General features: G+C 42.3%; 1 protein-coding gene across 1 annotated transcript in view; it reads left to right on the top strand.

The window, feature by feature from the left end:
- The window catches only part of LOC112554462 (opioid-binding protein/cell adhesion molecule homolog), a 59,225-nt gene that overhangs the window by 27,823 nt on the left and 7,132 nt on the right, over nucleotides 1–24,270 (top strand). The window contains 3 exon segments of the mRNA XM_025222242.1: nucleotides 17,457–17,566; nucleotides 20,424–20,628; nucleotides 23,398–23,574. Of these exon segments, the coding sequence (XP_025078027.1) occupies nucleotides 17,457–17,566; nucleotides 20,424–20,628; nucleotides 23,398–23,574 (492 nt within the window).

The following is a 24,270-nucleotide window of genomic DNA, read 5'->3' as shown; positions in this document are numbered from 1 at the left end:
CTCATCTTTCCCCTTTTTGTATTATCTCTTCCTCGCTGAAACAAAAGGAAAGAAAATTGTGAGACTGGTGAATCGCGCATGCTCTTCATTAAGGGGTCAGCCCCTAGAGTGTTGGGGTCTTCACAGTACAGTGAGCGGGTTAATACGTCTATCAAATTTGCCGGCAAGACTGGTCGTAAAGTGAGGCAGAAGGCTGAAGTGGGTGTCAGAATGTGATGTTCTGTTCCAACATCACCACAGACTACTCGGGCACACTGGGCTGCTGGGTGGAACTGTTACACATGCAGCGTAGGGGCTTGCAAGTCAGGGTGGAGAAGCAGGCTCCTTGCTGTTATCATCCATGACATAGGTGCTATGGGATGCAGGTGTCCTGGTCGTAAACTTCTGACACTTTTAAGTCCCTTGAAGTCTTCCTTGCCTTTGTAAGACTGCTATCAAAATGTTTAATTGAAATTGGAGGCAGCTAAGACGGATCACTTGATCTGATAAAAATTGTGAACTGCACCCTGTAGCACGGGAGTAAACATCGGTTGTTTTCTGTCTGCGATCGTCGTTTGTAAAGTGAAGAAAGGTTATTTGATCTCGTCGACGGGGCTCGGAGCCATTCCTAGACACAAAGCAGAAATGGTTAGGAGACATCCACAACAACGAAATCAGATAATTTAATACTATACAACAGATCTTATATTTCGTTCAACGATAAATTATCAGCAGCTGTACGTCTAGAGTCGTCTCGTCGTCAACAGGGCAAAAACAAACTGAAAACTGATTTATCCTCGCCTTACTGACCACATGTTTCTGTTTTTAGTTTTATTTCACATAATAGTTCGCGCGGACGTACACACACACACATCCACCAAAACCAGGCATATGCATATATTTCTCAGTGCTCTATGGGCTCACTTCTTCCGTAATACGCGCGCGCACACAGACACACACACACACAAACACACATGCACGCGCGTTTTAACTTCTCTGTTTTTACACAATTTTTACAGCGCCCTCCACAACAAAATGTCTGACACGGAGCCGACACCTCACCAAGAAAGCCTGACACTAATACAAGACACTTTTCGCAAACACTTAGTACACTTTGATTCTTAATCAGATGTGTCGTTACATTTTTGTAAATGTTAATTCGTAAGAAAATTTAGCAGAAGAACATTTTGCTTTCCGGCAAAAAAAAGGTATAATTGTTGGAAGAAAGAAACTCTAATGCCGTAAAGATGCACTCCATTTTGGAGTCTTTATTCTTTTGGAATTTGCAGGTTTTTTTTTATTGTAGTCTGTTTCAAAATTACAAACTGATCATGCTTCATTTTAATTTTTTTGTTTTATTTTATTTTATTTTTTGCAGGAGACACTGCTTTGTACTCTTAGCAAAAAGCTTTCTGAATGTAAGATATTAAATGTATTTAAGAAACGTGCGAAGTGTGAAGTACAAGTCTCTTGATGAAAGGCGGATGGGTGAGGCAAAATGGCCAGTTGTCTCAACTCTTCCAAAAAGGTTCTTAAACAGCTGCTACAAAAGCAAGCATTGAGATGGTCTCACTGTATGACCATGTACACACATGTACACAAACAAATAAGTACACACAATCACAGTAAACCACATTGCCTTAACTCAGGTCCAGAAAGTCAACACAAAGCAGAAGCACAAAGTGTGAGAGCTCCCGTGTTGACAGAATCATGTGTTTCATCTTTATTGCACTTCATCGGTATTCTTCTTGATCGGCCTGCACGAGTTTCATTCCATTTCAGTCGTACAGGGGGAAGTCTAGTTTAAACATTTCTACACACTTTTAATGCTGCAAGTGAGATGAAGGAAGGACCTACACCTCTCTGACGGCTTCTTCACTGTCTGAGCATTTGAGTTTGTATGTTTCGAGACATCATGTTCGTGAGTTGCGAGACATACATCATGTTTCCAGACTTCATGTTTGCCAGGTCCCAGCCAGGACCTGCTAAAGCCAGGATCGTTCATCAAGACATATGTTCACATGGCTTGGTCATGTGTTTCTTTCAAACTGCTACCATCAGGGGAGCTTATCGTTAAATCCCACGTGTCCCCGCCATTATCTTTCCTGAAGGCGCTCCATGTATCAGACGTGACTTGTGTTTCAAACAATCTCCTTTATTTCACAGGCGTATATAGATATTTAACATGCTCATGAAGCCATCTGATAAGCATATCGCTAGTCACAGACATTCCTAAGCCCTATGTGTTTATTGCTAATCTTTTTAGGTTTTATTCTTAAGATACTGTGGTCGGTTGTGTTTTACTACGAGCCAGCAACTAAGGCTATATCATGGTGAGGGAAGATAATATAGAAAACCTCGAACTTGACGAACACATTCTTGAAAACTAATTTGCAAAGTAAAGATGTAGAGAGCAAGCAGATTCATGAATGATATTTTTTTAAAAAGGCACATTTATGAAGAAGAGGTTCAGAAGAGAAAGCCCACTAATTTTTAATGATGTGTGTTATTAAGGGTTTCTTAGATGAGTTGAGGTTTAAAAAAAATATTTTTCCAATACGCCAATGACATATCTTTTGGTTCACTTCAAAACAATTGTGTTCTCAGACTGACTACGACTCACTGCTGTGTGACAGGGAGTAGTTTTACATCCCACAAACAATGAATCGTATTTAAGGTAGGGGTCAGACCCTGTCTGACTGTAGCTAGCAGTTAGTCACAGGTCTTGTGGCAGTCAGCGTGAACTCTCGTCTGTGTCCGGATCTCACTCAAACTGCTGGATAACTCCTGCGACCGTTCTGTAAGACAGCTTCCTGAAATCCAAAACTAAATCAGCTGAAACAAACAAACAGACAAACAAAAACAGAGACATGGAAGTTTCTGGACAATACAATGATACAGCAGCAGGTGGGACTGAGGCAGCATCGTCTGTCAGTCGTCAGTCAAATGGCGGATGTTGGGTTCAGGCGGCACCAGCGAGGGTTTAGTCATTAGTTCCAGGTCACTGATTTGTACAACCTCCATCCTTCATCTCTGACTATCTCAGTGATGGTAACTTTCCGCTTATTTATTCGCAGTGCAGAAAAAATACCGATACTAGACTTGGACAGTCCACTGAGTGAATGGTTTGAACAATATTTTAAAATGATTTTCGAGTTTTCCTCCCTCTTATCTTTGAGCAGCACAATGTGTGGATAATATCGGTCCATGAATCTGGCATTGATGGGATCTGTGCTATAAATAATAGAATATTTCAGTAGAATAAATTAGTAATAATATAGCTGTAGCTAATTAGTCTTATTTCCGTCTTTATCATATTTTTAGATCCCTTCTAATTTCAATCCATCATCCAGCTTCCAACACTTTTATTCTTGTTTGTTTGCTTGTCTGCTTCTGATGTGCTGACTGACTCAAACAAATTATCCAGTGATGAAGAAAATGTTTTTCTAACCTATCCAAGTGGAATTTTATGCCGATTACAGCTCCTTGTCTAATAAATTAGAAATAAGATAACTTGCCAGAGATAAACCTCTTATCGTATAACGCATTGACAGCAACTTTAAGACGTGTTTTTATAAAATATAATTCGATTTGAAAATGAGAGTGGTGAAAGGTCGAGGCGCACCACGTATCTCATATTTGTGTCACGCTTCCAATTTTGAGTTGTTGCAGCTAGCTTAGTCACGTGACGAGTTCTTTATCCATTGATTGGTGTCCAGCCAACTGTCTGGGGGATACCTTGGTCTGTATTCACTGTAAATTCCTGATCCATGTGACCTATTGAGCTAGAAGTGTGTGTGTTAGAGTATGTATACAGTGCCGGAAAGTCAGCTACAGCTTCTGTGATAGCGACCCGTTGACGTCACTACCGGTTTCTGTAGAAGGAAAGACAACTCCGCTAACAAAATCTCTACGAGAGCAATTCTTGATATCACTTCTGTACATTCTCTGCATATAATAACTACTCAGAGTTGTTACAAATAATATTAATTAAACAAACTCCATTTGTCTCGGCCAAGAACTGCATGTCTCAGCGTTGTCTCATTGTGTAAGATATTCGTGTACAAGACAGTAAGAACAAGCACACGTTCCGCTGGTAATCCTCTTCATGTTGCATGCCTCCCTGTGTCAGGAATGCAAATTGTCTTTCGTGAATGTCAATAAAAAAAGAAACCGAGACTCCTCTTGACCTCTTGAGTAACCCGATCGTCTCTCCGGAAATTGTTGCCTGCATCACAGCCAGCATCTGTTTTTTTCTGACAACCATTCACAGTATAGATAGATAGACTTCTGTGTCAAGACAGATAATGTTTTTATTTAAATATGTTAAATATTCTGTCATTCAAAAAGCTCTTGAACATTACCGAGTGCTGTCAATGTTTCTGTAGCATCCATATAATGACATTTGATTCGGCAGTTTTGTGACCCTTAATCAAAAGCTGTGCATCATCATCATCATCGTCGTCGTCGTTGTCGTCATCATCTTCATCTTTTTTCTGTCTAAATTTTTTTATGCCTAAGAAGAGACTCTACTGAAAAGTAAGCTTTCTCTCCAACCATTAATTCGTACATTACAACTCAGCAATTTTAAACACTCTGCGGATGAAGGCTTTTCACCCAGATGTTCCCAAGGCTTGAAAGCCTTTGAACAGACGTTGCCATAGCAACTGACGAAGCCACCCATTAATTTTCCTTTTTTAAATCACAAGCTCGATGACGATTTGTTTCTATTTTATCGAGCTTTTTGAGGCAGAGATTTGGACACATGCAGGAAGGCAGTAGAAGACAGTCGGTAGAGTGTTAAGTCAAGATTTGCGAGAGAAACCAAAATGGCGGCGTGAAAGCAGTTAATTACCGCTTGTCTCGAGTTCACCTGGCCGCCATCAACCTCACGTGGTGTCTGCACTGCCACTAAATCACTCAGTGCCAAAGCTTCTCTCCTTCTGTGCGACTGTGGAAGTACCAGACCTCATGCAGCGGCAACAGAGTAACCTTTCGACACGGCGTCGGGGTTCTTGGGATTTTCGACGAAGCGGGATCGATGCTTGTCGCAATATTTCTTTTAAAATATGTCACGAGAATGGCTATACAATGGCTTGCCGCGCGTGACATCCACTGCAGCGTCGATAAGCCGAGATTTGAGGAAAGTGTCCTGAAAAGAGAGAAATTTTCGCCAACAAATAGTAACTTACTTTTATGTCAGGGAGTCAGTTTGTGCGCATGCGCAAAGCTAGTAATTAATCTCAACTTTTACTAGTATCATTCAGTGCAACAATTATAGGTTACGAGTTTAATGTCTGTATTTATTATTTTATACTTTGCGAACACCACTAATCAAAGACCAATAATATTATCTTATTCTAAAATCTTTTCTTTAAGGTGGCAATGCCAGCATGTGTTTGTGTACTTGACTGCTTGTATTATGTTTGCGCCTTCAAGATGTTTTGTTTGTCCATCAGCTAAAAGAGACTCGGTGGGGGAGGGGGAAGAGACATGGAGAAAGGGGGGAAGACAATTTTATGACAGAAAGTGTTTCCGGTGTAGAACCACGTAGCCAGAAAAAAAATGTCTGCCGTCTGAGACAAGAAGTGAAAAAGAGGCTTATGCCAACAGATAGTCGCGAGAGTGGTCTTCATGATCATTGGCTATCATCCCAGCTCAGCGCTGGATTACTTGCCCCTCTTTCGCGACAGCTTGGGATCAGGTGGAGATCCCTGCTAATCCCGCTAATCTCCATTGGTCGATAACTCTCACGCTGTTGACCGACGTTCTCGTGAAGCGCGAGACCAGGAAAGGAGCTGTCACGTGCCGGCGAGGGCTGCACAAACACGCGCTCATCCTACTGGCGAGTATGTCTATGTACTTGCGCCATGTGTCTTTAAATGTGCATGCCGGGAAGGGCTTAGCGAGCTAGGTGGGAGACAGAGGGTCAATGGTACCATCTTTCTCGCTCTAGTCTGGGCGCATGCGCGTGGGGAAACATGTCTGCGTCGCACGATCACGTGGACAGATTTGCATCTATTTTATTTCCTTACGTCTAGTAAAAAAAAAAAAAAAAGTTAGGAGATTTAAAATTTAAGTATGCCTGGGTCGAATAAGCATAAATATTCTTAAAATCTGTATCTAAGCAAGACTGTAAGAAGTGTAGAGGAAAGGGGTTATCATCATCCTCATCATCATTATCATCATCAGTCACAGTCGATGACGATGTATCTCCCAAATTACTTAAATGGAATCAAGTAAAAACTTTTTTTAATACAAAAGGATAGTCCTTCAGGGATAATTCACTAAGCAATAGGACTGGCCCCGGCTTTTTCGTGCTCACTGTGAGGTGGTGATGCTCACCGGCGAGTTTGCTCGTTTCAGTTTCCACAATAAAAATTTCAGAGTTATGTAAACAAGGCATACACGTTTGAAACTCTTTTTGTACAAAATACATTATAGATAAATATACAGACACAATACAAAGTTAGCATGAAAATGAAATAAGTGAAAAATTATGTTTCGGTTGGAATGTGATAGATCTTTTTTTAAAAATCCGTTTTCTTCTGACAAGAGAAGAGTACAGGAAGACTCGATCCACTTGATGAATATAGAATGGGGCCTGGTGTTGTCAAGGGGTAAGTGAAAAGCACTGTTCTAGCATCAAAAACGACAGCATTATCGGACTTGTGCACTTGGCATCGTCGTGTGTCAGCAGGGGGTCACAAAGGCCACATTTTTATTGTTTACGCCGAGGATTTCGGAGCAGAAAAAAGTGCAAACATGGGGGCTAGATATTCCTGCCTGGCTCCTTTTTCTGGCCTTGTCATTGGAAACATGGGGCAAAATGATGGACAGAGATGAAAACTGAAACTGGTTCGAACGAGTCAAACAAAGGGAAGGAAAGAGGTAAGAAACTTAGAAGCAGGAGATGGACAGTTAATGTGATTGTTGGGTGAAAGTGATGGTCGTAGTAGAAGAGCAGAGAAAAACGGCGATAAAAACGAGTGCTTGAGGTATTCTTGCGAATCTGGTCCAATAATAGTTCTGGGAAGGAGGAAACGACCGGAAATACACAGCTGCTGACAAGACTTGCCAGTTAGACCTATCTTGGTGAGCAGGTCTCGAATGGAACGACCGTCCACGTCTGCGTGTTTGGAATTCACGAGGGACACGTGCAGTCTGTCTATGGTAGCAGACCTGAGGACGCTGCTGTGTCAGATGCTGATAAGCCCGGTCATCGTCGCTATCGTTGCTGCCATCATAACACGGATGCTGGTGCAGCTGTCATCTTTGAAAAGGGTGGCTGCCAAATACTTAAAGCTGCTTACTTCCTCTAACTGCACTCTGTTCATGTCGGTCTCTACTTTGTTGTTGACGCCAGTGTTGACCATCACTCTGCTGTTGTCAGTGCTGGTCTCCCTTCTTTCCGTCTATCAGTCGCTAAGGTCTTGCAACTTGATGTTGGTCTCTATCATCGGATTCAAAGCGCATGTTGTATAAGGACTTCTCACCGATGGAAATGAAGGAGGGATTGTCGTGAAAAGTGTATTGCTGCTGTCTGAAAGAAGTCTTACACTTGGCTGTTGACTTTATTTAGCTCTTACGTCGATGACTTGGACAAGGCCGCCTTCGAGGTCGAATTTTCGCATCACTTGCCAACTGAGTCCTCGTCATCGCCAGGTAACTTCCTCCCTTTAAACTGCGAATAGTTCTCGCCTCGCTCCCTGAATGTCCTTCCGTAGTACGGATAGGTTTGAGTTTCTGGTTGTAGTCTGGCCTCTTTAGAGGACAACCGGAAGTTGTGTAGCGTGCTGCAATATTCATTCCATCAGCTTAATGCAGCAGTGCGTTCTGTGTGAAGGTTGCTTTTCAGAGACTGAAGTTTTGTGTTGAACTGTCTTGGAAAGGATGTTTAGTGGCTGGTAGACATTTCTGCTGTCGCCTTCTTGTATTTCCTCCTCTATGGTCTAGCACTTGTCCTCGAACCAGTTCTCCTTATCTTTCATCTTCCCTGTCATGAAATAAAAGTTCACTGCTTTGTACTGTGAAGTTGCTTTTCTTATCTGCTTTTCCCTTCATTTGTCAAGGCCCTGCGTGGGTGGCAAAGATCTAGGATGACATTTGTGATGCAGGACTGTTTCTGTTTCCTCCTCCTCTGTAGAACGTCTTCGGGTCCCAAAGGTAAGACATCTTTCTCATTTTCAAGGAAAGTGTCTACATATCAGTCTGTTGAGCCTTGAACTCAACTGGCTCCTGAAACTTTCAGAAGTCAAAGCGAATTCAGGAAGGTTAGGGTCATATTCCCTTCGGCGACAACTTCAGGCTCGTTAAGGATATGATCGCTGCCCATGTCCGCACCTGGACATGACCTAGTTGAGTACATTTGGTTATGGACCAAATCGTCTGAATAGTACCAATGTGCCTGGACTTTTTGTGGAGATGGGGGATAGCAGCTATCGTAAGTCAGTGGCTCTGTGTAAATTCAAGGTCTGTCAGGCCACACTCGCTGGTTTCAAGTAGACCAAATCGACCTACCGTGTCTGTCCACTTTGGTATGTAGCAGTAACCTATCTGTGAGTTCCAGTCACCGAGTACGACTAAAATATCTTCCTCGCTGCTGCCTTTAGGAACTTTCCCAATTGATCATAAAACTCCTCCACTTCGTCATCTTCGTATGTCAAGTCGGAATGTAAACTTGGACAATGGTGACATCGTGAGGCCTGGTAGAACTGCGAATGATCTATACCTGTTGGAAAAGGATATATACATGATGATTTCTGAGACCACTTCTGCAATACAAGAAAGCACTCGTCATCAGAATCCAGTCATACGGCAGAAGAATCCAATTCCTTGCGCTCGCAGATCATACCTCTTTCCGGCAGGACACCACGCGAACCCCACTTCCTGCCATTTTCTGGCAGAACTCTTTAATCTGGAAGTGGTACCCGCCACCCCTCGACGCCGCAAGTGTCTCCTGCAAGTCTCCTGCAAGTCTCCTGCAGGCCGGTCCCTGGCAGTCTGCATCGCCAGTCGTGTGTTCCACCATTCGTCATCAGTCGGGCCGGCCTGACGACAGTTCCCTGCTGCCAGCATTGCCCACACATTTATTCTCTTTCCTCTTTCGTCTCATTTTTCTTCTGCAGACGCGCGCGAGAGGAAACGGCTCGCACGAAGGTAGTTGGCGGCGATCAGCACAAATCTTCACATGGATGAGGGCTGTCATACAACCCTCTGCTTCCTGCCCTCCCCCTCATATTTATGTTTGGACGTAGGGGGCAAACCCTCATATTTTAGGGACACGTCTTTCGACCGACCAGTCCTTATCTTCTTATGAGGACAGGATAGAAATGAATTCTCCTCTGTGGCAGAAAAAAACAACAAGAGGAAGAAACATTTTTAATCAGAGAAGGCTAAAAAAAGTTGTCATTTTTGTCAGTAGAGAGGTCACTATTCATGAAACCTTGATACATTTTGTACTGATTAGTGTATGGTTCTCCTATCTTTGCTTCCATCAGACATTTACACTGCACGTTAAGAGGTTACAGAGAGGTCGTTAAATGTTTCTAAGCTGCGCAAAAATAAAGAACAAAACCTCCAAATATCAGTTATTGATTCAGTTCTGCAACTGGACAAAGAAAAACAAGTCAAAGTCGAAAGCTATACGGAAATGGAAGTCTTTTCTCTAGAAGTTGTGCAGGTGGATGAATATTGTTCAGAAAGGAACGCAAGAAGAGTTCCAGCCTGCATGGATTGTACACCAGCGAAGTTGCTACACACAGGACTGTGGAAATGACTTGGACAATATTGTGTTATTTGTTGAGCACAGACTTGGGCTGTTTCGGCCAAACAGTTTCGCCAGACAAACTCAGTTACTGTGGCCGACGGTTGAACAGATTCTTGACCGCTTCTTTTGTGGAAGCCACTTTGTGGGCGAGTGAGTGAGCCTGCGCCTGGCTGCCACCGTCTGGTGCGGGAAATTGGCCAAAGGATTAATCAGGAAACTCCCAGTTTCTTGATTTCTGCCGCATCCAGAATTTGTCCCCGTGTCTTCTCTGCCTTGTATGAAGGACTTTTGAGGACAGCGCTTGTGGCCAATGAATGCATAATTCCTCCAGAGTGTAGTCCAGAGTAGGGAAGTGTTTCACCCGCCGAAGATGTCTGAGAAATCTTATTATCAATCAAATTTCAAGGTTCAGACCTATGTGTATTTTTAATGTATTAAGCTGCTGACTATGATATGCCAAGTTTAGAAGGTAATTCATTCTGTATTCAGACATCTGCCTTACAGGGTCTTGGACACTCTTCATGGTAATACCACCAAATCTTTCATTCCGACATTTCTTTTCGTCGTATTCGTTGTGATTTGGTCTTGATGCTCAAAAAAGTCTTCGTCTGCCATTCCTCTCTCCCTTTTTCACTCTTTCTCATTCCATATCTCCCCCATGCCCATCATGGTTTTTTTTTTCTACAAGCTCTGTTATTGCTCTTTAAGTAAAATACGAGAAAATGGAACCCCTACGGCACGAAAAATTCGTCTAAAATATTACCTCTACCTTTTAATCGAGAGTCTTCTTTGAAAAATGAGTCCTGGTGTCACAGTCCACAGTGTGTCACGTGACACGTTATTGCTTCCAGTGTCACGCTTTTATTCTTAATTCTCCCATTGCGCATGTCTTTTTTTCTTTTTTCTCCATCCTCCATTTTTGCTTTTTTCCTCTTCCTCCACCCCGCCCCACACATACGCGCGCTTGCGCACAAGTCCGACCCAGGAAGGAAGGGTCACGTGTTCTCGACTCTGCCCACCCACCCCCGCCCTCCCGATCGCTTCTCTCCCCTTATTTCGCTCGCGTGCTTGCGTCCAAACTACACTTTTGCAGCGCCAGGAGCCGGAGCCCGGAGAAGGCAGGAAAATAATTTGTTTTTCTTCTTCACCGAGATCGATCGCGTCTGTCATAGCTGGCTATGTCTTTACATTGAGAAATATTGCAGTTCAACTTCTGGAAGCGATCTCTGCCGGCAGCTACCGACAACGCTATGATATCCTCCGACTCTCAACCTCTCCTCCTCACATTTTTTGCTCCGGTGCTCCGCTTTCGCCATGCGGCTCCCAAGAACAATATGAGTCCAAGTTTTGTTAAAAGACTTGGACAAACGATTTGCGAAAACTAAGTTCATAAGCCACACTAGTAACTGAATTAAATGTGGAAAAACTTCATAAAGTTTTGTTCAGTTAAAAAACCGGTGCAGGTTAATTACTTGTAGTTTGTCCCCTGCAGCAGTTTGTTTATCAAAGATGACGAGGTTGGTAAAGATACGATACTGTGTTTGCACTTACATCTGTACTCAAGAGAAAGTACAGCCAACTATGGATTTTAAGTACAACATTAAAGATAAATAGAAGATATATGACATTATCAACGAATCGAATTTCATGCACCGGTAGATTTGGAAGTTTCATGGAAGTCACAACTGAAGAAAATAAAAACTTTTGTCTAGATAATTTATAGAGAAATTCAGACAAGCTGCTCTCTCTCTCTTGCAACAAAACCAGGATTAGAAATCAGAGACTTGAAAAATAACCAACCGAGACAGTGCAACACAGAAATAAAAGAAAAAAGTGATTTGGTATGTGTATGATATTACTATTGACTGCTTATCTCGTGTTACAGTAAATATACAACAGGTAAGTTTCGCCAACCCCCATATACTCCTCTTTCTACTCCTTTTACTCCGTTTCTCTGTTAGTCTCGGTGTATCTCTTTAGTTTCATTGGCTTTCATTTTATCTTATGTAACCTATAGACTGAATGAAATTTTTTGAACTAGTCAGTAAAAGATGCAAAACAAAACCAAAAAAAGCATTGTGAGACTGATCTCTAAACAGTGAAATTAATACTCGACTTCTGGATGCACTTTGAAACTTGTAATGATGGTTACCATCACATCGAACTTTTCATTTCACTGTAGCTTCAGATGCAAATGTTCATGTCTCTCAAGTTACCATAAAAATAGTTTCCCAATCAAATTCACAGAGGATTATCTGTCAGTCGCCTGTTCATATACATTTCTATTTCCCTCCACAAGAAGTTTTTCACTCTTTCTGCCCATCCCTGTTTGTTTCATTATATCACCTAAAAAAATGTTTGTTCAGACAGACACTCGCGCGCATACACACAGAGACAAACGAGAAGGAAACAAAGGGAGATTCTGTTATTTGGACAGTTACAATTTTTAACGGTCACAAGTTTGACAAAGTTTCAATATGATACTTTATATTTAAGTCAAAATAAATACTTTTCCAAACTCGGTCAAACATTCGTCTACATTTATTCAGTTAAGAAGAGCCGTTAGACAGCGGCATGCAAGTCAAAGACGAAGATTCATGGGAAGGAGGCAAAACACGGGGAGCACCGCCTGGGAGTGGAGAGAAATGAAAGTACGTGCATATTAAATTTTACAGGCGTTCTCTCCTTCCCTTACCACTTGCTCCATTTCTTGCGAGGAAAGGAATAAAAAAAGAGTTGGCATGGCTATCAGGAGCGATTGTAGGCAGGGAGCCTGTCTGTGTCAGGCGGGGGACGAGCGGGCGGGCCCAGCCCCAACAAGCGGGCCTTTAATTAGGGGAGGACGTTGTGGTCGCACACAATGGCTGCCTGCAATGTTCGCAACTACCACTCCCGGCATTTATCCGATTACATGGGTCGCTAAAAAAGCGAGACACATAACCCCCCTCGAGGTTGAGGTGTAAGACCCGAAGGGATCAGTTTGATAACCATAAATCATATCTCTCCGGGGTTTTTTTTCTCTCTTTTTTTCCTCTTCTCCTAAAGGAATGGGATAGTGGGGTGTTCATGGGTGTCAGCCCTTCAGACAGACAGGATGGTGTTCAGGGTGTAACTCTTGCCATTCGCCTGCAAGTCCGAGTGATGTACACCTTATCTGGGAGCAGACTGGTGTCCCAGTTGTAACAGTTTATGTGTGGAAGGATGTAGCCCCACTGCCAGCAGGCTGCCGTTGACATTGTGTGCATCCTTTTCACCGAGAGTGATGACGACACTCTGGAGGTTCTAAAGACATGGGGAAATCACTCTTGTTACTCGTTCTTATGGCCACTGGTCTTGGACAAGATTAAAGTTTTTCCATAACTTTGTGTCAGATAGCTGTCCACAGAGATTGTGTACACTGTTGTCATGCATCCTGTGGAAGTGTTCACAGTCTTCCTATTCCCTTATTTTGAATACTGCTTCCGTTCCTCTTCCTCTTTTTTACTCGTTCATTCTCCCTTCAGCTCCCAGCTTCCTTTTCAGTCCTTAACCTCCTCCTTTAAGGATTATACCCCTTTGAGCTATCAATCTCCAACTAAAAGAGTATAATAAGAGATGTTCCACAAATTTGTACGACAATACACGTATTTGCTTGGTTACCAAGATGTTTGGTCGCGAGCTGCCTGACCCCGAGGTCAAGAATTTCATTAACAACAACAACAGCAACAACAACAACAACAACAGCAACAACAACAACACGAGCAGTTGTCTAGTAGGAAGAGGTGAGGCAGGGAGAGTGTGAGTCAGCCTCACTGAAAGTTGACGAAGTATGAACGTTTCATAAGAGCAAGGATTTCGTTTTTTATGTCCATGTCCTCGGCGTCTCCTCTTCCCCCATGCGTTCTCTCTCCACTGAGGATCGATGTCTGTAACGGCACGCAATCGAGAAGCCAGCCAATCTCAAACAAAAATAAACGCTCGCCCATTCACACCGCGCAAGGGATGACGGACATGGATCAGCCTCCTCATAACAAGAGGAGCAATTGACTCGGACCGAAGACCGAGGGACAAACACCCATCTGCGTGAAGCAAGTTAACGAATAGTTTGCCCAGCTCTGGCCCAGCACCGGACGAGAAACCATCTTCCACCGCCTCCCAGTGGCTGCTGCGGCCGCAGGGTAATGATGAAAACAAATTCTCCTGACTGGCAAGCGTGACATAATAACCAAGAACTGCAGATGGGGGATTTTTCTGATTAATGGGATAATTCGGTGTGATTGCCAGCGATCCCGTTGCGGTCTTTCTTACTCTCTTTCTTTTCGCTACATTTCCTCGTAGCTGTTTCATTTTTCTTCTTCTCATCTTGTATCTTTGGCGTTTGATCATACATTTTCGTTCTCCTAAAGCAAGTGAAGCCATATTGTCGTAGATTTTATACTTTCACAGCTTGATGTACTGCTAGGAATTTGACCTTTGGTCTGTTTGGAAGTTGCACCTGTTAATAAAAGTTAGCATGTATCTGCTGTATATATTATTGCATTGAAAGTAAAACTTCATTGAAATTCCAGCGCATTTTGCGCCTGATTTCTTGACATTGTTTATGTCCCACGCAATAAGTTAAAGCGTCAGATCAGTTGCAGGCGTCAGGTGCGGTCAAGCGGAAGTGACGTCAGCAGAGAGCAAGTCCTCCCCGACCAGTCATAACTTGTTCTGCTGGGCAATGTTTGAGGACATTAGGACGTCAAAGCGGCTAAGATACTAGGTGCTGGCTCGGTGTCCAGCGCCCCCTGGGATGTGGAGAACAAGTCACGTGCATGATGCAGCGTTTACACACTGCTTGAGTAACTTCCAACTTCCGGTTTTAGTCTGGAGGTTAAGCTGGTTGTGGTGAGTGGGTGGGTGACATTAACCTGATGGTAACGAGGAACCTCTAGACAACGATGTTCCTTGAGATTGATATGTTAATTGGAAGTGACCTGATCTGGGGTATGCTGGTCTACAGCTGCTGGTGAGTTACAGCTGCAGTAAGCTGCTAGTGGCGTGAGGTCAGTCATGTGACATTGACTTACAGCTGCACTACAACCGTTAGGGGCGTGAGGTCAGTCGTGTGACACGTCTTTGGCTTGGTGCGCCACTTTATTCCCATTTACTGACACCACCTCCTTTACACTTGTCGGGAGCGTATGTTGCGATCGTTTACTAAACTCAACCTCGATTGTTCCATGTCTTGCGACTTCCGACTTGAAATGTTTCCTGAATCTTGAGGGAGACCCTCAGGCCGTCTGAGCAATGTTAGGGACTACAAACATAAAACAGTTTGCAGACGCCATTGCTCCATTGTGTCTTGTCTCTGAGCTGGCGACTCTTCAAACCATTTTGAAGTAGAGTGGTCTCTCTTTGTCTCCAGACCGGGATCTCTATCTTGACTTCTTTGACATATCCTTTCAACACTTGAAATATTGCTCTACAATAGTAGGTTTTGTTCTCATGCTTTTTCTTCGTATTTAGTTTATTCGAGACACGATTATAACTTCAGAGGCTTTTTTCATGCTTAGTCCATTTACCCATTTATGCCTCACGTGTCATTATTGGAACAATTTGTTTTTCTCTTCAAATTCTTGCTCATTTAATGCTTGTAGGTCACACATGAAATATTATGGATAAGTTCAAAATTTTCAATATCGGGCATAAATGGGTTAAATTCCTGAAATTGCTAGAAAATCGTTTGGTGACATCCAGCCATAGAGTACATGTCATGGTGACATTATTATAATAGCACTGTAATACCGACTGGTACACTTAATTTAAAAACTTAAAAAAATGAGAAGATTTGCAAAAATGTGCTCCTCTTGAAATCGTTTTCGCCACTTGCATGCTCGGTCTGTTTTATCTGTTTCCATCTCATTGATCCTTCATTGTTTGGAATGTACTCTGGCCTTCTGGAGATTCAAAAACTTATTTTTTTCATTTCACGCAAATGTCGATGCAGGAATGGGAGTTGCCAGACAGGTGCCAGATTATTGTGAAGAAGATATAATGCCCAGTTCTTGAGTTAAGTCGGCAATCGAACAAATTTTCAAGAAGTTTACAGTTGTAAGAAACCTGCTACGATCTGAATGTCAGGACTTGTGTGTTGCTATCGCAATAAACCAAAGTAGCATCAATTAATCAGAGCATCATTACGAAGAACTGTGCACCTACCACCCACACTTTAATCTGGAACACACACCCATGCATGCACGCACACCAAGAAAGAAACAAAGAAAGAACCAGAAGACAATGAGAATATATTTAAAAAAAAAAAGAGTGGCAGTCTTAGGTCTGCTACGATTTGCATATTTCACAAGGGTTCTTTTCATCTGGTGTTTCTGACAGCTTGCTTTAAAGGTCACTCAGTTGTAGCTTAATGAAAAATAAATCTTATTTTGTTACGAATTTACATTTATTTGTATGTTGACATCGACATAACTCCCTGAAAGTACCGAAAAGTTACGTTTAAGATATTGCATTCATTTCTTGTATAAGTGACTAGACCATCTTGTAAGCTCTTTTCTCCGCAGGCAGATTAATAAAGAGTTCCAGAAGGGAATTCATGAATTCTTCTGTTGTCAAAGTCTTTTAGGCTCTTGCCACGGTACCAGGCGATTTCCGTCTGGTCTTCAAGGACTGACGTCTGTCTCCAACGGCGGAGACGAAAGCGTTGCAGAAAAGAATTCACTCGTCCTCTTTTCTAGAAAATTCGACACCTTCACGACCACACGCCCAGCCACAGGCACTTAGCTTAGTGATTATGCACTGCCTACTTTCAGAACTTGCAGACCGATTAGCATAGTGTGAATTATAGCGGTTTCTGTTCACCTCGCACAGGGGACTTAATTCGTCACCGTAGAGTCCATTGATCTTAATCAGCTGTAGTTATCGGCCCGTCTGGTCGCATATAGTTAATACACAATGTGTTACAGCCCGCCAGCGGTGCCAGCTAGGAAGTAGTTCTCACTCAGACTTTGGAAGATGAACAAACGAATAAATCAGCAAACAAACGAACAAACAAACGAACAAATAAATCAACAAACAAACGAACAAACAAACGAATGAACGAACGAACTAATGAACAAACGAATGAATCTTGCTGGCGATCCTCGAGATGTACATGGGATCAACGAAAGGTTCAAACAACTGATAAATATTACAAACTACAATGTTGCTGTTCACTGACCACACAGTCTGTGTTCATGGTATCTGAAAGCAGTTGAGTACACGGTTGTATGTAACTGAAAATTTTAAAAGTCTACCTTTGTCGTGAAAGCAGAGCTGACATATACTGCAATATATTGTGATCTCATGATGACATACTTCAACAGTATGATCCACTTTCAAAGCAAATAAGTCTTTGTTGTTTATTTATTGATCCATTACCAACACACAACTATTCCTATTATGGGTGTAGGGGTGAGAGTGTTGAATATGTTATGTCTGTGATTCTTGTGGCTATGAAGTTATGGACCATCACAATCCACTTTAATGCTCCTGATTTCAGTTCCAATGTTTCTGCTAAGCAAACCTAGTTAGTTTGTGGATGAGTCCTCATTTTTATACCTTTAGATAAGAAATGTCTGTCAGTATATTAATGTTATATTATTTAATTATTATATTATAAATTAATAAATTAATAAATTAACAAAGTGTCGTAAGAATTCTGTTTGAATAATATCTTTTTTTTTCATTTTAGTGTCAACGACCGTTGAGCCGACTTTTGACATGCCAAGTGTCAACGTCACAGTGACAGAAATGGAGACTGCCATCCTACCATGCTCTGTCAAGTTCTTAGGAAATCACCAGGTGCAGCACCTGTGTGTGTGTGTTTATATGAACTTGTATGTGTGTATTGTTGTGTAGTGTGTTTGAATACAAATCAGTTACCGTATTTCTCATTAACTTGATATTTGATCACAATTAAAAACATTATTTGAAGTCCAGTGAGGAGCATTTTTTGCCAACAACAAAATGAAACTAGGTGCAAAACACGATTTCTCCAAATCTTTAGAAACTCGCCTACAAATATCGTTGTAGATAAGCAGCTCTTGACACTCCGAGTGTAAAAGGTTTGAGGAATAGTTGTGTTATCTTTTGTTAGAATGTTTCTTCTGTTGCTCTGGCATCGTCCCCATTATCATTACATTCATTCATCATTTCACTTTTTGTGATATGAGCAGCGAGTTGGTGTCGACACGGCGTCCACCCGATGTTTTGTTGTCAATGTTTCAAAAGTCACCTGCAGAGCGTTGGAGAGTTTGTTTCTTCTCTTTCATCGCGCGGTCTGCGAGTTCGTCTGCAAGACCTCAAGGTGTCGAGACCGGAGGATGCAGGACTAGCAGCAGGCAGCCACTCGAGCTCATACAAAGGAAAAAACACACACACATACACACGTTCGGGACTGTATATGGAATAGAACAATTTCAGACACCTCAATAAACCTGGTCTGTTTATGTTACCAGTCTGATTTCCTCCCCCGACCTCAATCTTAAACGAAAAGTTGTTAAGTAGTTAATTGTTTGCTTCGTTGGTTTGTCTTCCTTATAAAGTTCTTTTTAAAATTAACAGATTAACTTAATTTAAACTTAATTCAGTTATGTTCTTCAACAACAAGAGATCCCCTTTTGTACTAAATGAACTTATACCTCGGGCTTGGAAGAGAGCTTACTTATAACTATATAAATATCTTTAAAATTGCTGATAAATAAAACAAGAAAAGTATTATTTAAAAAATTCACGAAATTATAAATTTATAATTGTTAATGTATAAACCAATTAAACCATGCTATAAACGCTAAACCCGTAAACGGTAATACTGTAAACATTTAAACTTATTCGCGTATTTGTCAGACTTCCTCTGTAAACAAGACAGAGAAGGTAGAAAGGTTACTAAGGACTTCACGAAATTATTCAAGTGAGATTGGGCTGGGAGTCGTGGTAACAGAACTCCACTACAAAGCGTTCCTGCTTTTCTCCTGCACGAGGGAGAGAATAAAACCCGGGGCGGACAAATGTAGAATATGCGGGAGGAAATCAATGTTGCTCAACACGGACTGCGGGAGTTCGTTGACAAGTAATGGCCGAGCTCACCTACACTGACACACCAGCCGCACGGGAGGCAGTCTTTAGCAAGATGAGGCATGGAGGCAGCCCAGTAATGCGTTTGCACTAATGGACCACTTGTGCCCGCCTGAAAGGCCCGCTACCCGCCGAGCAGTTTTTTGAGCCCCGCTGGTCCCGCGTGCAGCCGTGATCTTTGACCCCTGCAAGGTTCTTTGGGGTACGCGTCTTGCCCCCGGGTGAAGCATAATCTCCACATTCATTGCATCTTCCTCGTCCAGCGCCCCCTCGCGACTGGGAATCATGTAAGGGTGTAGCAATACGTTGTGTACGACTGGGGGCTGGGTAGGGATGCAGTTTGTTTGTCTCTTGCCAATTACAATAACTACACCTCGGTGTGGCTAGCTGCTCCTTGGACAATGGGAATAATTACATGTCACTATAACTTGGCCGTCTTTCGGCAATTACTATGATTACACGTCAAAACCGCTAGAAACCTTCCGTTCTTTTTATGTCCAGGAAGGACTGGGGGGGGGGGAGTTTTCAAGAAAGTTCTGTTACGAACAAGCCATGCAGATTTTGCTGTTCGTGTAAAAAGTTTTAAATTGAGTAGGAAGCAAAGTTTACGAGACAGTCTCCAGGAAAAAGTAATCCAATTTTACTTTTACTTTATTTACTCCAGCATATGTCTGGTCTTTCCACCAGTTTTGCAAAGCTTGTTTGTATTTGTACCTGTTTGTTCTAGTCTTTCTATTTGTCTGTCTGTTCGCAAGCATTTATTGGTCTTTATTCTGTTTTTGCCGCATATCTCTTCTTCTTTCCATCTTCTTCTCTCTCTGTTTTTCTTTCTTTCTCTCTGTCTTCTTGCTCTGTTTTTACTACGACTGCAGTCTGTCTGTCTAAATGTCGTTATCTTCTACTGTCTGTAAATACTCAGGCTTTTCTTTACTGGTGTCTTTATTTGTTCGTTTGTGCCCCGCGATCGTATTCCTTGACCAGCAAAAGCTCTCCCTCATGGAGACAGGCGGGACTAGCGACTGGCATATGAGACGCCGTATATCGACTTAATAATCTTTTAGGGACAGAACTTATCTATCCCAGTGTTCCTCAGACGTCTTGAGGCGAATCATCTAGTAGATATGTCTATTCATAACATACAGGCCTGCATCTACACTCGTTCTATCACCAGGTCCGTGCACACGCGCGCACAGACGCACATATTCACGGAATAATTATGCAAGTCAGTGACTTGGTGTAGATGTTTCCTTGTTTACTTTGACTACTTATATAATAGCAAGGGTCAGAGGTCAGCACTGTCCGTGAGATCAAATCAACTTCGGTCGACTGAAGTTGGTTTATCGATCTTCCTGTCCTCTCTACCCGGCTTGCCTTACTTCCATGGCGTATCTCGGATGACTTTTTCTTCTGTTTTGTTTCATTAGGTATATAAACATCATCATGAGACACACTTTGTGTCATGTTTGGTGACACGGGAGGTGCTGCATCCCTCTATAGAAAAGCTAGTGACACAATGTTTTCTACAAAATCTCATAACAATGTAAATTCCAAAAAAACACAATTCTCATCCTCTCTCGTGTCTCAGATCGTCTGGACTGACCACTCGTCAACCCTCCTCACATTCGAGGACCGGCGCATCATCGACGATGAGCGTCTGTCGGTGGAGCGGCCCTTCACCAAGGACTGGAACCTGCACATCCGCCGCGTGCAGTACAAGGACCAGGGTGTGTACAGCTGTCAGATCAACACCGTGCCGGTCAAGATCAAAACCGTCAACTTGCGGGTGGAAGGTGAGAGAAATGTTACCTTGCCTTCGCTTGCTCCTGCATGCGTGGCTAAGCTTGAAGCTATTTTCATCACTAACCTAAAGAAACTAAACAGACCCTGAGTGCACCATAAGAGAACTTGCTGAACCCATCACATAGCCATCCTGACATTCACACACTCACACCACGACAGATTGACACTTACCCCCAGCCCACAAAAAGTAGAACAAGAAACTAAAGAAGGTCAAGAAAACAAAAGGCTTGAAAAGTTAACACTGCACAAAAAAATCAGTGGCAAGAAATTTCCAATAATGAAAAATCTCTTCAATATGGTGGCTAGTCGGCATCAAACAGGGTGGTCTATAAATTAGTTTCATATCAGCGATTCTAAAAGATTAGAAAAAAGTGATTTACTTGCTGAATGGACAAACATGCAAACGGAGGGTAGACAGAAACACAATCACACAGAAAAACGTTATGATAAAGGTAGACAAGACAGAAGATACACAAGCATACCGACAGACAAAACACACACAGAGCAAGTGGACCCACGGAAGCACGCAGTAAAGCAAGTAATGTAGAGACAGAAGACTCAGAGAACTGAGTGTGAGATAATGAACAGCCAGAAACTCATCAAAATTGTGACCTTTTCAAGAGAGCGAGTTCACTGGAGGAAATTTGCACCGCGTGTCCCCAGCTCTCGCGCATGGATGAAACTCAACCGTAATAAAAGTTGTAGACGATATTGTTCAGCATGTGGCAATACTCAGGAGGATATTGTTTACCATGTGGTAATACTCTAGACAATATTGTTCAGCACGTCGCAATACTCTAGAGGATATTGTTCAGCATGTGATTGCTGAAGCAGACGTTTTGACTGACGCGTCAGACGGAGGCATTTATCTGATGACTGATTCAACTCAGTTACTGGAATTTTTCATGAATCATGTTTAGTTAACTTCGATAGACATTGGATCAAATCGACGCGGTGAGGAAACGTTCAATGGAAAATTAAATGAAATCTGCAGACTGAAAGCTGTTTTACTCGACTTGTGGTCATAGCGTGTGCCACCGGCTTTACTCTTCAGCTCTGTACATGGCGTGCGTTCATGTGTGTGTGTTTGCTAGCTTCTTTCTCTTTTTCTATTTGCGCTTTGAGCGCTCATATATGCATGTGTGTAAATGTTTGTCATGTATATACGCATATATATATACGCGCACGCACGCGCACACACACACACACGAGCACCATCACCACACTCTCTGACCTCATACTCGACCAGCTGTTGGTTATCTCACCACACAGCATCTCTACAGACGAGACTGCCCGGGGCTTTGGGTGTATGGCATTTGACAGGCAGAGACCCTGTAAAGCCCAGTCGCTGGACGTGGGAGGTAAGGGGTCTGACCACCGGAGGCGAGGTGCCACTCGCTGTGCTAACTCGTTTAGCCATATAAGCCCGCTTCTCGGGCCCACACCAGGGACAGTCTGGACCTTCAGATCCCCTACTAGTCTATCTTTGCTCCATCACGTGCCTCCGGGATCAAGGTTCTTCCCAAGGGACTTCACTGGTCGGGAATCAAAGAGGCAGAAGGGGAGGTTATCTAAGAACTATATGTAGGTCTGCATGACACACAGTACGGGAAAACCGTCTGTGGTTCTGAAATTGTTCAGAAACAGTTTGGCAGGACTTCTGTCGAAACCCAGGCTGATCTTGCTTTCCTGTTGGAGAAACTGTTTTTTGAAAGTTAAAGTTTGCTATAAGTGTGGAGTTTAATTAACAGGATTTATCTAATTTTTGATGATGATTGTGAACTAGTCTAGTAATTTGCTAAGTGTTACATCCTCTTAATAATAATTCATTTACTTTTTACTTTAGTTTCTGCCATCCAATATTTGCATCTTTATATATTTTTTCATGTAGTTGCTTTCACACAGAGTTCCCCACGAAAAATATATTTATCTCGAAGAAACACTCGGTTCAAAAGATCATCATGTGTAGACAGATGTTTATGCTATAAACAAACATTAGGATACTAGTTTTATGGTATGAGGCTGTTGAAGGACTAGGAGAATGCAATTTTTAAATTATTGGGTAAAGCTCCGTGCGAGATACTGTTTCGCCCAAATCTTTGAACGCATTCCTTTGGTCTCGGGTCAAAGAGGTCAACACCATAGACACCAGGATTAAGTTTAGGCTCTGAGGTCTTCAATCATGGGAGAGCTCGGACTTATGAGAATTAACTGTTTCTAGGGTGACGTCACGATTGGACTTTTTTGCGCATGGTGGTGTTTCTAGGTGGTGTCTCGAGAACAGGAACGGGTATATCTACCCCAGTTTTGACGAAATAACATCTTGTCGAGCCCCCTACTTACACAAAACTGCATTCAGTCCTTTAAATGAACCATTAAAAATTTAAAATGAAAACAAATAATAAATGATCAAGTGAGACTTGTTTGCACATTACAGAAATAATGTACATTATATAGAAAATAATGAAAGTGGCAAAGAAAGAGAAAGAAAAGAAACTCAGACGCAAACACGCACACAGAAAGACAGACTAAAGACAGATCTGTCTGGTGGCGAGACAGATCTTTACTTGTAAACTCACTTTTTCTTTTATCTCATTAGCATATTTGATTAAGTAGCAGATTGAACCCTCTGATATCAATGGGGTTTTTTTCTTTCTATTCCGAGAAAAAAAGACTAACTATAGGTCAGAGAAGAAGTCGGAGCACAGAGCACAGAACAGACTGGTTTTATTTGAAATGATTATACATTTATTTTTCAGTTCCTGCTAAAATCATCGACTACTTGTCTTCCGAAGACATAACCGTCCGCGAAAACGAAAAAGTAACGCTGGTCTGCAACGTCACTGGCGTCCCGCCCGCCGAAGTCACGTGGTACCGTCACCTGACGGACCGGAAAGGGAAGCAGAAACAGAGTGAGTTCTGCCCAGGCACAAATCGTAAGATATCTGTGTTTGCGATTTCTTACTCCTTGACTTGTCCGTTAGTGTCAGATGCTGCGAGATCGAGGAAAGCCATCAGTAATTTCGGGAAATTTGTCGAGGCCACCCCACCTCCCACCTACGATATTATCTTCCAGGGTAGAAAGGTCAAAGGTTACGTTGGATCGAGTAACCGCTTCTACAGTACGAGAGTGTGTGACAAACAATTGCCATCGATACAACATCTGTGAAGGTGCTTGGAAATAATTTGGATCAACGATTATTTGCAGCAGAAAATTAAATTAAAACTAGTGACAGACGAGTTTTAGCTCAAAAAGGGAAAGAGGGAACTTGGGAAAAGAAATATAATAGAAGGGTTAAAGAAAGAATGAAAATGAATGAAAAATGAAAGCGAGGAAGTAAGAATAAAGCAAAGGAGAGAGAGATCGAAATAGGAAGATGTAATGAAAATAAAACAAAGGAGCAAGGAAGGAGTAGTGAAACAAATCGATTAATGCACGCGAGAAGAAAAGAAGGAAGAAATATTGTGTGAAAGGAAACACTAGCCGCACGCTGCTTCCATCTGTAGTTGTTCTCCCACCGCTTGTTACTCGTTATTCGCTCTACAGTCTGCAGCTTTTCTTGTTCATCCTGTGTCCTGGATGCTTCTTTCTTCACTCACACTGACTACCATCTCACATTGTGTCTGGATTT

This window comes from Pomacea canaliculata, linkage group LG13 (genome assembly GCF_003073045.1).
Source record: "Pomacea canaliculata isolate SZHN2017 linkage group LG13, ASM307304v1, whole genome shotgun sequence".
Classification (NCBI taxonomy): domain Eukaryota; kingdom Metazoa; phylum Mollusca; class Gastropoda; order Architaenioglossa; family Ampullariidae; genus Pomacea; species Pomacea canaliculata.
This window is presented reverse-complemented; position numbering and strand designations above follow the sequence as displayed.